Source organism: Podarcis bocagei (assembly GCF_964188305.1).
Source record: "Podarcis bocagei genome assembly, chromosome: 1".
NCBI lineage: Eukaryota > Metazoa > Chordata > Lepidosauria > Squamata > Lacertidae > Podarcis > Podarcis bocagei.
Window position 1 is genome coordinate 66,855,181 of NC_138125.1, and position 13,563 is coordinate 66,868,743.

At 41.2% G+C, this 13,563-nt stretch overlaps 2 protein-coding genes across 9 annotated transcripts in view; one reads left to right on the forward strand and one right to left on the reverse strand.

Annotated features, from left to right (window-relative positions):
- IMMP1L (inner mitochondrial membrane peptidase subunit 1) overlaps positions 1-13,165 on the reverse strand; it is a 34,003-nt gene extending 20,838 nt beyond the window's left edge. For 2 of the 5 annotated variants that reach the window (XM_081166963.1, XM_081166960.1), the window contains exon 1: positions 13,059-13,165. The gene's annotated coding sequence lies outside the window, so the exon portion shown is untranslated. The remainder of the gene's footprint in view (positions 1-13,058) is intronic. The other 3 variants (XM_081166962.1, XM_081166961.1, XM_081166964.1) reach the window with 2 other exon arrangements.
- Positions 13,166-13,174: 9 nt separating this feature from the next.
- ELP4 (elongator acetyltransferase complex subunit 4) overlaps positions 13,175-13,563 on the forward strand; it is a 161,341-nt gene continuing 160,952 nt past the window's right edge. For 2 of the 4 annotated variants that reach the window (XM_081165693.1, XM_081165694.1), the window contains exon 1: positions 13,176-13,436. In XM_081165693.1, the coding sequence (XP_081021819.1) occupies positions 13,241-13,436 (196 nt within the window). In that variant the 5' untranslated portion in view covers positions 13,176-13,240. Of the gene's footprint in view, positions 13,437-13,563 lie in introns of all 4 variants that reach the window. The other 2 variants (XM_081165692.1, XM_081165691.1) reach the window with 2 other exon arrangements.

Consider the following 13,563-nt stretch of genomic DNA (forward strand, 5'->3'; position numbering starts at 1 on the left):
GAAGTCAAATCCACATGCAGCTGCTGTTTTAGCAGCCAGCAGACTCCCCGAGAATGCCAATCGTGATCCAATTTCGCTGTGCTGGTGGCCCCTATTCCCTGTCCAATAATACATCTGTTAAAAAATCCTACAGCTACAAATCAAGTTTAATCCTACCAGGGACCTCATGTTGGTCTTGTCTTCCAAAAAGGCAGCAGGTTCTGCTGTCTATCTCTGCTAGTGTCTGGGGAATACCCTTTAAATCTCAGTCCTACTTAGAAGAATAAGCTAAGGATCACAAAACATGACCTTAAAAACCCCGATATGACTATATTCTGACCCAGAGGCATTCATTCTAGGTGAAGATTAGAACTTTGCATAATAAGATTACACAGCAAGTGAATGATATCAAGGGACTATCCATATGCAGCCGCCTGGTTTTCTATAGAGAGCCTGTGCTCTGCAATATGCAGTGTAGACGAAACAGAGCTTTGCCTTTCTAGATGAAGTAAAATAGATTCACATAAATTAGTTGGCCATTTCCAGATTCCTAAATCCCCTATTACATCTTTTATTGACAGCTCCTGTGAGGATAGCACAATCATTATTTCTTTTTTGCTGTTGGCTTCTGAAACAATGGAGCTCTCTAAGTGAAATGTACATGGACTGTGTGTGGAAATTAACATCTTGTTTGCTGTAATCTTGGATTACAATTGACATTGTGCATAATAAAAGCAGGAAACATGGATAGAATTATCCTCTTCCTGAAACCAAAGGCTTTCTCAAATTCATGAAATAAATAGTGTAAGATAAGAATTTTTAAAATGTCGTTGCCATTCATATATAATCGTTAAACCAATTAAATACACAACTAAGTAAGCCAAATATATTTTTAAATTTAATATACACTCAAATCCTCCCTGTTAATTAATCATGTTTGCTGTAGACACATAAATTTATCAGTAAGCTTACTGATTATGAACATTTTTGTTTCTGTGCTGTCTTACTTAGGGTACCTGATTATAACTACTTTCTTCTTAATAAATTCCAACTGAAATCAATGAAACGTACATATACGTACATGTGCTTATTGCATCATGACGTTTATGTGAGTTGTAGAATTTTGAGATATATCAATCCATCTTTTTTTCTGGAAAAATAAAGAAGTCAATACTTTATTGATTTTAACTCATTATTAGAAAAACAAGCTCCATGCACATACAAAATGGAAGGCGCCAAATGTTTTTATCATCTGTGTCACCAGTTTCACATTTTAAGATTAATACTTGAAATGTAAAGATACATTTATACATGTTCTGCATGGTAAGATATCAGCCATAAACAGGCTAAATACATATTTCAAGATTGCAAATAATTAAACAAGGTTGTGCAATCGCACACCACAGCAAAATTTGAAGACGTGTACGAACCATCTGAGTTGCCATATGTCCATATTGTACTGGAAGAAGCAGAAAGTCAAGCCTTCCTTGAAATGTAACTAAAGAAGAGGTCTGAAATATAAGTAGCCTTCAGAACCATTCACCAGTTTGCTGAAGAAAGAAATTTCCTGCTACGTGTTTGTTTCAAAATTCTTCCTCAATCCGCTTTCCAAAATCTTTATTCATGAAACTGCTTCTGTATTGCTGGTATCATGACATACATCTGTAACTAATGGCTATCAATATGTAAGTGAGAATTATTTACCGCTTCTCTGGAAATTAGTAGTCCTAAAGCTGTCTGAGCGCACGCAGTACAGGTGCTAGACATGGTGTCATTTTGCATGCAAGGGTCATTTTCGTAGGGGCAGCCAACACAGATACGTGTTTTCTTTTGGTGTTGAGCTGAAAGTTTTTGGTCATCAGCTTTTGCCTTGAAAGTAAGAGGCTAGGTTCATAAGGGCTTTTGGAATTTGAGGAGGGGGTACCTATGGTTTTTGAGTGGTGGGAGTTACCAGTTGGTGGGTACTTAAGTTCTAATAAGTCCTTTCTTCTCCCATTTATACTGCTGCAAAAGCTCACTGTGGCAGCCACTTTCCATCTGCCACCCTTCAAATGTGGAAAGAAGCTACATGATGATGTATCCTCATTAGAAGGGTTATGGCAGGGGAACAACCACTTCCATCAGGGACGGCCCTCGCAACGTCCACTGGAATCACAGTGCATCAAGACATAGCATTGTTCTGGGACATTCTGCAGGGAGGGAGAATGGCTGTTTGTAGGCAGCTGCCACAAAGATCTCTACTGAAAAGGTCTTTTTACAACTTCAGGACCCAATCTCCACTCCTAAAACTCACTCCCCTCCCCCAGCCCTGATTTTCAAAAAAACTTCAAAAGGAAAGTGAACCCATCAGGGATATCCAACCCATTCGAGGGTATGAAGTTTTCTGCATGAAGATGAGGGCTTCCCCAATGGCTTAAATGTCAGGATCATCTCTGCACATGTATGCTTGTTAGATGTGTAGAGTTTATTGCCATTTAAGTCAATAGGAAACCAATATTACCGGTATATGTACTGCCTGTATGAAGGATGGGTAGAAATTATTGAAAGTTGTAAATAATAGGTAGAGAATCTGCCCAAACTATTATATTTTGTATACATATTATGACACTACATAATTTTTCTACATAAATTCTCAACACGTATTTTTCCAACCATCTTTAAATATCTAACACCCATGTCTATGTATACACTTTTGGATGAAAGCCCCATTGCTTTCTATGGACCTAGCTACTTAGACAAAAACTGGGATGCCTATGACCAGAGTAATAGTGTACGGAACCACATTAGATAATTAACACTCCATTAATACTCATTTGAGGCTGTTGCATTTATGTGACAAATAATAGAAATCAATATTTAATCACATGGCTATATTTTCCTCTATTTTTGGATAAGCAATACAAATACACAGTTTCTAAACATGAATAGATGAGTGCAATGATATTCAGTCTAAGTTAATCCCCAGACATCTAAATCCATGAATAAAAAATCATCAGGTTTAAATACACTGAGCCTATTAAGCAAGAACAAAAGCATATGCACAAAAGAGCTTTTAATATATTTCAAAGCCCACAAGAGCCATGGTCTCATTAAAATTATAAATTACTCAAACATGGAATGAAGATTCAAACTGCAGTGCAGCTAAGCAGATTACAGAAAACCTCGCGTTCCATATGATAACACACCATGGCCCTCCCAGATGGGGGCCTGGAACAAAAAAGGCCATCACTGCAGCTAGGGAAAACCACCTTGTGATCTCTGGTTTCTGTTCAGCAGATGACAGCCAAATAATATGTTGATTATTCTGTTTGTGCTGCTAAGCTTGTAAGATGGCATAAAAGCGATATGATCTATTGTGAACTCAATGCTAATGTGTTGCTCTACTCATAAATGATATACTGAATGTATTTGGAAACAATCTTTTATCTTTTAGGCCACTTTTTAAATGCATGAAATAAAATAAAAGGCAGCACCAAACATTATTAAATATGATGTTTTTAAGTAAAAGAGAAGGGGGAAACCTGGCATAGCAAAGACAAACAAGCCTCAGTTATCGCTTTGTGAAGTCAGAGGTCATATTTCTATTGTATTTAATGGGGTTTGGATCAAGCCTTTCACAAGTACAGCCAACTTTTTCTACATCAGTATCATGTTAAAAAATTGAAGGCCTGAACTTAAAAGCAACAATACAGCTTTAACTTTGAATGGTCATATAAGTGTATATATATATGCATATTTAAAATTTTGCAAAAGGAAAAAAAGTTTTGATTCTCTGCCATGCCATTTCGTTTATAGCAGTACCTGTTGATATGACTACATACTATCTTTATAGCATATAATTTATGTTTCCTTGTACAGAAGTACTGATAGCCTTCTAATAACTAATCAGAGTTATGCAGCAGAATAGAGTTTGACTGTTGCCATATTTGTTTCTGAGACTAAGACCTGGCATATCGAGAGGTCATAAAGAAAACAGTGGTCATATTTAAGGAAAAGCCATTCTGAAGAACTACTGACCTCTTCCATTGCTTCCAAAATGTTAATGAGCAAGTGAAACAGGATTCACAGATGTTTCTTATTTTCAGTCAGATGCACACAAGACCCACAAATGCAATTTGTGTCGTTGGTTAAATGAAAGTAGATATGAACTATGTTTTGAACAATAACATTGCTAGGTGATAGTAAATTACTTCCTACAAATCCCTCTTCAAAACTCAAGTCTCTGGGAAGCCTTTGGAACAACATCCAAGTTCCAGGAAACCAAGGTCAGACCTATCATTATGCAGAGTGAAGCAAGTGCCTCAGGCAACTAATCTGGAGGTGGGGGCAGTAAAGGCAGCCCCCCCAGGTTTTTCCATTGAACCTTCTGGCTGTGCCCTTCAGTCATAACACCCCCATAAATAGCTGGCTGCCTTCAGGTATACTTAAATAAAATCCACTGTCAGTCCAATTGGCTTCTGTACACAGAATGGGGAAGAAGGTCCCTTCTTGTCCTTTTATTGGTAGCAAAATGTTTAGGATCAGCCTTGCAACTTGCTGTTAAGTAAGCCAAGGTACATGTAATCAGTATAACTGCATATTCATCTCCTGTTTACCATGCCACCTCGTGCCTTTCCCTATAACAAATAGATGCAATTAGCTACCTGAAACAAAGGAACGTTTACTTATACTTAACTTTGAGCACTAATTTCTCATCCTCAACATAGTGACCTGGATCCTAACAAACTTTCAACTCATTGAAAAGGGCTTTCCTATCTCCCCTGTTCCTCTGTAACCCTTGGCCATAGCTGTCAACTTTCAGATTTGAAAATAAGGGATCAGCAGCCTCGAAAATAAGGGTTCAGCAGCCTCACCTGTCCCGGGGACAGTCTACGGGATATCTAACAATCCAGGTTAGCAGCGGGAAGCAGCGGGAAACGGCACTGGAATAAGGGAATTTCACACAAAAAAGGGAAGGTTGACAGCTATGCCCTCGGCATACATACACCCCGAATGTTTAGGGATGAAGATCCCTCTAAAATAGTGTGCCACCCCGCCCTAATCTTTCATGGGTTCCATGTGCTTACCCAGGGTTTGTGTTTCCTTTGAAATGAGGTACAGTGGAGACTGTACTGTCTTTATGATACATGGTTCATTTACACATATATAAAACCAGAGTCTACAATGGAGGGGTTCGCAGCATTAAAGGGTCTTGCTTCTCCCATAGCCGCAGCCTTGGATTCAAACAGTTCTCAAACATTGCTCTGACTCTCTCTCCAGCTGACAACTTTACTTCCAGGTCACATCACACCAACTCCACTCTAAACTCAGGCTTTGCCCTTCTAACTATGAGTTGAGGGAGGGGCCTCACCCATTTGCTATCTCACATAGAGCTCCTTTCCCTTGTTTCACTTAATTGTCCATCAAACAGGCTATGACCTTAATACAGGAAGCTAGCCTGGGTTATATTTTAACGCTGGATCCAGAGGTTAGAAGGATTTTGCATACAGCCTACTTCCCTCCCACCCACCCCCACAAAGCCCTCATAATTTTAGGATAGAATGTGGCGCCCGGGATAACTGCAGAATAAGAAGGGGTGAGTAGTTGTGACGCCTCCCCCCCAGCCAATTGCAATGGTCATGGGGCACACAGGGGGAGGGGAAAGGGGGGGGACTCCATTGTGCAAGTGGAAGTCCTTGTGAAGGGCTTCCACTAATGGGGCTGCTTAGGCAAATCCCACACCAGGATATTAAGTATTTCTAAATAAATAAACACTACTCATTTTAATGGAATTTATTTCCAAGTTAGGTATCATTAGGACTACACCCTTGATGTAGTTCATGTGCTTCCTTAATCTTTGCACTAGTACAAGTCATGCATTATCTCTTCCATTTGCTCTGTGTATGTTTTCCTGTTTCAAATATGTACACCTTTTTCTCTTTTGAATATGCACAGTACACATTAGAAGTGCTGCCTACCAATGACAAATATTATCTGAGCAAGAACTCTATAAACCTTGGAAAAACCCATATGCATAATGACCTGTGCTGTCCTGCAGTAAAATTTTATAGCCTGTTTTTTCAAAGATACTGAACTTACTGAATAATGGCAGATAACACAGTACATTCAGCTGCTAGTTCAAGCATTAGTAAAGCAAACACGGTGGAAGAAATGCCTTACATCCTGGGATCTTAAATTTTTCAAGGTCTTGAAAACACTATCACTGTATTGGTTGTAATTCATAAAAATAACTATTTAGAGGACTGTTTATGGGATTGTTCTAGGAGATAATTTGTTTGATCGAAATTCACCTGAGTGATCATCAGACAATGAAAACGTCTTTTGGTTTTCACTGACATGTGTTAACAGAAAGCAAATTTCCTTCAGCTTAGATATTTCTAACATTGTTTAACACTTTTATTCTTCTCAGATCGAAGATGATTAAAGCATGCTATAATTTAGACTCCTGGTACAGACTTTTAAAAAGTGTAAATACTATTGTGAGATAATTCTGTTGGAATTCAACCTGAAATTGGTATTGCTCGTCAGAAGCAAAGAATCCCTTATGGGGGGAAAACTTATACAAGACTTCCCCATATTTGAAAAGATGTTGCTACTGAGTAACCAGCAATATTTTTTCTCCCTGAGTTGAAACAGTCAAATAAAAATATAAAACATTATGTGATTAAAAAAAACCACACATAAAAACACATTACAATCATAATCAGTTCAAAACAGTAGCAAACTATTGGGATACTAACTCTCAACAGTCCAACCAAAAGGTATGTCTATGTCTTCAGTTGATATCAGAAGACTGCTAATGAGGGTGCCAACCGCATCTCCATCAGGAGAGAGTACCACAGCCAGGAGACCACAACACAGAATGCTTTTGCGTTGCAAGTTACCTCCCCCAGTGAAATGAAGACACGGACACAATGATATAAGGTTAATGGGCGTAAATGGCCACAACTTTATTGATTACGAAAACTGAAGGTATTGGCCTTAGGCATTGGCTCCTATCGACTACCCGGCATGGTGACCGGGAAGGGTTGAACACAAACCACGGGAGTCCTGTTGAAGTACGCCAACTAGGATCCCACGGGTGTCACCGCTCGGGGGCGTGCCGGGGGCCCTACCTCGCAAGGCTTCGGACAAGGCCACGCCCCCCGGAGTCCTCTACCGGACTACCCCTTCACATTGGGGGAAGGTGATGGCGCTTCCTTCCCCCCCTCCATTTGTCTAACCATTGCCCCATGCCAATGCCTAACCGCCAATGCCGAGAAAGTTGTGACGATTGCTACGAGGTAGGCGAAAAAACCAAAAGGCAAGAAATTGCGCCAACTTGGAAAAATTCCTACCAGGCCCCTTGCGGCGACCAACCGGAGTCAATAGCAAGGCCAAGTCTAACTAAACTAAGGGTGGGAGGGATGGGAAAACCGCTCTGCAGCTGGTGAGGGGGAAAAGAGGGCGGTCCCTGGGCGTGCCTGGCCCTAAATAGGCCGGGCCACGCCTCCCCCGCCCGCCGATTGGTGGGCTGGGTGGCAGACACGCCCGGGGATTCCCCCAAGTCTCGCGGGGGCAAGGGAAGCCCCCGCGGATGTGGGGAGGAGGATCCTGCACGCAACACCCTCTCCGCTGCATGGGCGGAAAGGGCTTTACCCATATTCCTGTACAACATGCTATGCCTATAGATGGGACTCAAAGAAAGGACTTCCCTGAAGAATCACAGCTCAGGTTGGCAGATATTGGGAGGGGTGTTCCTTTTAGTCCTTGGGTCCTAAGCCATTTAAGGTTTTATATACTGGTGTCAACACAATGAGTTGGTTCTGGTGATTAACAGGTCACCAGAGCAGCTATATAATCCCATTTTTCTGCCTCACTTAATAACATTGCAGCTGTGTTCTGTTCCAGCTTCAGCTTCTGGATCATTTTCACAGATACTTCTACACAGAGTGCATTGCAGTAGACCAATCATGAATAGCTAGAGCATGAATAGCTGACATCTGACTATCCCTGTTCAGGAGTGGACAAAGTCAGCAAATCAGCAGAAGCCAGAAAAGTGTGGGAAGCAACACTCTCACTATGTTCCCAATGCGTAATATCTGCTGCGGAAGAGCATAGCAGCCTGGGGCACTCATAGCGCTACCTTAACATGTCACTGCTGAAACTGGTACACAGATTGATTCCATTTCACAGCATCTCCTTCAACAGTAAACCATGTTTTACTTAGAGTAGATGCATAAAAATTTCAATGGATCTACTCTGAGTAAAACACAATTGAACACCACCCAAAGCTTCTGCAAATGACATTTTCTCACAGAACATCATTCCAATTTAAAGTAGGGCTTAAGCTGTAAACTTTACCATTTCCGTCACACAAATAATTTCTTGGAGCAAAAGAAATTGCTCCCTTAGACATCTTTCTCCCTCCCATCTCTTCTATTTATTTATTTATTTATTTAATTCATTAACTAAAATTCCATACCATTTAACTGTAAAGAAGACCACTAAGCGGATATGTCAGCCTTCTAGCATTAAAGTACTACCAACTTCTTGATGTAAAAAAAGGGAAGTCAGTTCTGTGTATAGCTTTTTCAGTACAGCTCTTCTTACCAGAAAGCTACCTATGAGACTCATACATACCCCACCCCATGAGAAGTTACAATAATAGTAGTCCTTTGATGCTAGAGAAACAGAAACTATGTGTATCACTGGGAAAAGTTCTAGAGACCTGATGTCAGATCAGAGACTCTCATCTTTGCCATGGACTCTTGGTGTGGCCCCAGGCAATTCATGCTCTCCAACTCCTATTATCTATCACTAATATGGGAGTGAAAATCAGTTCAGACATCCAAAGGAGTGGAAAAATATAAAGCATGAATGGTATCTCATAGTGATCTGCTTCACAGTGTCACCTGATTTCCTTGTGTGCCCGTACACACATGAATATGAACCTGCATCTTACATGTGTTCATGGTAACAACTGATGTTAAAATAAAAGGCTTGATAATAAGCTTCTAAAGCACTTGCAGTAATAGTAATAGTAACAGTAGGACTGGTAGTAGTACATGCTGTTTCACAACCTGGCAACTTGAGACATGCCTTTGTTTGATTCTTGGAAATCATAAAAATGTAAAACAATTATAATGCCCACTTTCTGTGCTCATTTCAGCCTGAAAAATATGGGAGGGAATCAAAAAGGGTAGAGCAACAAACCGGGAAAATCGTATGCATCTAATATAACCCACAAGAGCTCATGCTATACTAACAGTGCAATTCTGTACATGTCTACTCAGAAGTAAGCCCTACTGAAATCATGGGGACTTACTTACTCATACTATATATGACTGCAGCCTAAATTGTTAAAACATAGAGATGCTACTAGATTATCTGCAGTTTATCAGAAAGTAAGATTTCTTAGGTGAGAATTGATCCAATCTATTCTATAGCTTACAAAGATATAGTTCATTATGAGAAAATAATTTTCCAGCACCAAAATTCCTAATTTTCTCCTCATGTTAAATATTCAGCTAATTTGCACCAAGCTAGGATTACACCATTTATATTATATTACTGAAACCTTGGAAATAATAGTATGCATTTCTTTTTTGTGTTCCTTTTTAATATTCAGGGAGCTTTTAAAAGTCAGCAATAATTATTTTAATCTATGCTCTCTGTTTTTCCTTGGGATGGTTCCCAGAAAGACCCATCTCCACAATACCATCTATTGTTTGTACAATATGGCCGCAATCCATAGCCCCAGCAATGAGATGGAAGACATCAAGTTTGCCCAGGGAACTTTGATTTTCCATAGCAAATTGTGGACTAGCACTACTTGTACACACCAGTCTGTCTTTCTGGAATGCAGCCACTATAATTAAGTTGGCACTTATAAAATATATATAAATCCATGTATTTTTCATGAAATTATATGACTTAAAAAAACAAAACTTCAGCCTTAACACTTCACTACACGAGCAAGCTTGCAATTTGGATGGGTTATATCCGTGCAGCAAAGAAAACAATACAACAGGTTTGAAGCACCACAGAATACCACCATGGTCAGGATCCAAGAGCTAAGAAACAACTTTTCAGCCTCTAATAATATGCACAATGACTTGGGAGTAAGCTCCACTGAACATGGTGGGTTTTTTATTTTTTTAGCAGCAGCTGTCTGTATGGCACTTTAGAGGACAGGTTCCTGCCCCAAAAAGCTTGCACACAAGAAACAACACAAGAAAGGGAAGGCAACAGGCAGTTGTTTCCATTAAAGGTGCTTAGAGTTACAGGCCCAGTTACAGTAAGGCATGAGAAGTAGTGGTTACATCAAAGGCTTAACAGAAAAGGTGGATTTTGTAGAGACGCTTGAAGAGAAGTGGCATCACACAGGCATTTGGGGAAGAAATTCCAAAATGCCTATGATTGGGTGGCATGTTATAGAACTTGCTGGGTGCAATGTGTTTTCAAAATGTTGGCTTCTGGACTAAAGGTACTAGATTTCTCAAGCTTATCCTCTCTTTGTTTGTAAAAGGATTAAGAAAATGAAGCCATCATCTTTGCACCTGTAGTCTCTGACCCATTCTATTGAAATACCTAAGAACATCTCAAGAAGCTTGAGCTCACAGCACAGACACTTCAGGGAGCTGTACCGCATGGCTGGTAGCTTTCCTTGTCAGATGACTCAACAGTTAATCTGATTTAGTGACTATAAAACTTTAATCAACAAAATCCAAGACTATTACATTCCAGAACTGATGAGAAAAGAGGGTTTTGTGTATAAAGGGCAGGTGCCGCTAAGAAGATTATTTAAAATAGCAATGTAACTGACGACAGTGCAGGTGTTACCCCCTCCACTAAATCATCTGCTTCTCTCCTTCAGTATGAGAAACAATGATGAAAGTATTCAAATCAGCATAGCTTTGTGAAAATAAGAATTATAGAATTTTATAAATTCAAATACAGATTTTAATATTTACACCATATGAAAAAAGAAACAAAATGTCTTATCATGCTAAAAAGTACCTTATAGCCTTAGGGTATGTTAAATTTTGTAACTTTCAAATTTCAAAAATTAGGGGTGCTAAAAAGTTGTAACATGACTTGGGAGTTCAAAATATATTTTGGTTAAATTAATAGAATTTCGCTTTGCTTGGTAAGTAAAATGTGCGTAAAATGGCATAGAAATTGTTAAAAAATGGTTACCAAGTACTTGCAGTTATATTTAATATTAATATTATTATCATTATCATTTAGCATTATCTGACATTTTCAGAAGGTAAAACTAAAATTCCAAAAGAAGTTTATGTGCTTCTTCATTAAATGCAGACTTACCAAGATAAATCTTGTCCAATCAAAAAATAATAGCAGATTTTAACTCACACCCAATAACATATTTTTAAGGCCCTCACTAAAGAAATTTACAAAAAAAAGTTTCACCCCCTAAAATGACCTTGCTTGCATCTAGTTGCAACCTGACTTTGGAATGTATTGGCCCATACCCATTAGCAGATAGATGCTTACGGTTTTTTAAAATTATTTATAACTCAGATAGAATGTACACCACAGATCAGGAAAGGTCTCACCAAAGCCAACAGGATGCCAGCATGGTTAATGAGCAGAGTCACGGGAGATATTAGAGGCAATAAGGCTCATGTCAGGAAACAGAAGTCTTTTCCAAATGAGAATAAAAAGGAACCTGAACTGTGGCAAAAGAAATGAAAGCAGATAGTGAAGGATGCAAAAATTTGCAGAGCGTGTTATTGAAACATTAAGGGCATACTAAAAGAGAAAAAGGAGACTGAAACTGAAGGGATTCTTTGCATTGACTTCAGTGTGGAAGATGTTGGGCAGACCCCTGTGCCTGAAGTAACGTTCTCAGGAAGGGAAACTGAGGAAAATAGTGATGGCAAGAGACAAAAGTTCTTATTGGGCTAGATAGAATAAAAAACAAAAAAAACCCCAACCAATCTTTGGGTCCAGATGATATTAACATAAGTATTCTTAAAGAATCTGGTGATGGGAGAAAAGACCCAATAATCTTCTTTAGTAGTCACATCTGTGGATGAAACATTTTTCAACATTTTGCCAGCAATCTATACTTGTCCGTCCCTGTGCACTTTCACTAGTGCACTGATCTCAACAGAAGATATATATAGCTGAAGGCAAGTCCAGGTTCAAGAGTTCAGAGGCAATGCATATGTTAAAATGCAAATGGAGGATGCTTCAAATTGCTCTGCAAGGCAAATTGTAACGGTCTACTGACCCACCCCGTGAACCAGGATCCCATCCTTTGCCACCCTTCCCTCTCCATGGCCTGCAGTGGGGTAAATATGAAGTGGGAACCTAATATGCACAACAGAAAGGTATACACAAAATTTCACTGCCATATAAAGCGATTTAAACTGGTATCCATGTACAAGTTCCAATGGGTCTCCACAGCCAAGGTCAAGCAAGTGATTAAGAGTGCTACTCTGCATTAATCCTGGAGAGCTAACGTGGCTTTTCCGCCGTGTAGCCAGAACCTTCTGAGTCATGTACAATGAAATCCTCAGAAACCCCTTGCACCGAATTACAGTCTTAACTGCGCCAGGCACCAACCACCCACCTTCCCAATTGGCCTCACCAGCATTAGCTGGTAAGCTAACACACACGGAAAACAATTCGAATAAACGACTTCACTGCTGCACGATCCAATGCATGCTTACTCCCCAGTCAAACCCAAGGTGCCTTGGAGGAGGGGAGGGCGTTACTTTCGGGTAAGTATGCACAGAACACCAACACTTTAGAAAGTTAAGTTCTCATAACGAGCCAGGTGGGTGGAATGAGGTGAGGAGGCTCCGGCCCGCTCGTCACAGGTAGTAGCAAATATTTTTCCCTACTCCCCCAGGGTCACACCGCTTCCTGCACCTAAACAGGAAGAGGGAAGTACAGTATACTGTATCTCGTTTCCAAATTTATTTATTTATTTTTAAAAATAGCTTCCTCAGAAGCGTCCTGTTGCCTGGAAAGGCCCGACTGGCACTCCCCTCCCTCACGGAGCGCTACGAACGACACCTCTTGCCGACAGGCTCGCGAGCTGCCTCTTCCTGCCCTTGACTCACCTGCCTGGGCCAGAAGCCGCGGGGACCGAGAGCCCTCCTCGCCTACCCCCAGCCGACGCCACTGCGCCTGCCAACAACCGGCCTCCCCATTGGCTCGCCGCGCGTCCGTCCCCCCTCCACCCGCCCCGCCGCTCCTCCTCCGCGCCGGTCGCCTCTTCCCTGTCAACGGCGCAGAAGCTAAGATGGCGGCCTTGGCGACCGGCGGGCCGGCCCAACAGCAGCAGAGTGCCAGGGCTACGACGAGTTTCCAAAGGAAAGGGCCGGATGGAGGAGGAGGAGGCGGCGGCCGCTTGGCCGTTCTGCCGGGCACCCGGCCCTCGGTCCGGCACGGGCAGCTGCTGCTTTCCAGCGGGGTCCCCTCTCTGGACTATGTGCTAGGTTGGTGCCGGCAGCGCTGCGCAGTCTCCTGACACGTCCCGCCACCTCGCCGTGCGGGTTTCGCGGTAGTCGAGCGGGCTGAGGTGGCCTCGGAGGGCAGGCTAGGCGAGGCACTGGGGGGCTGCCT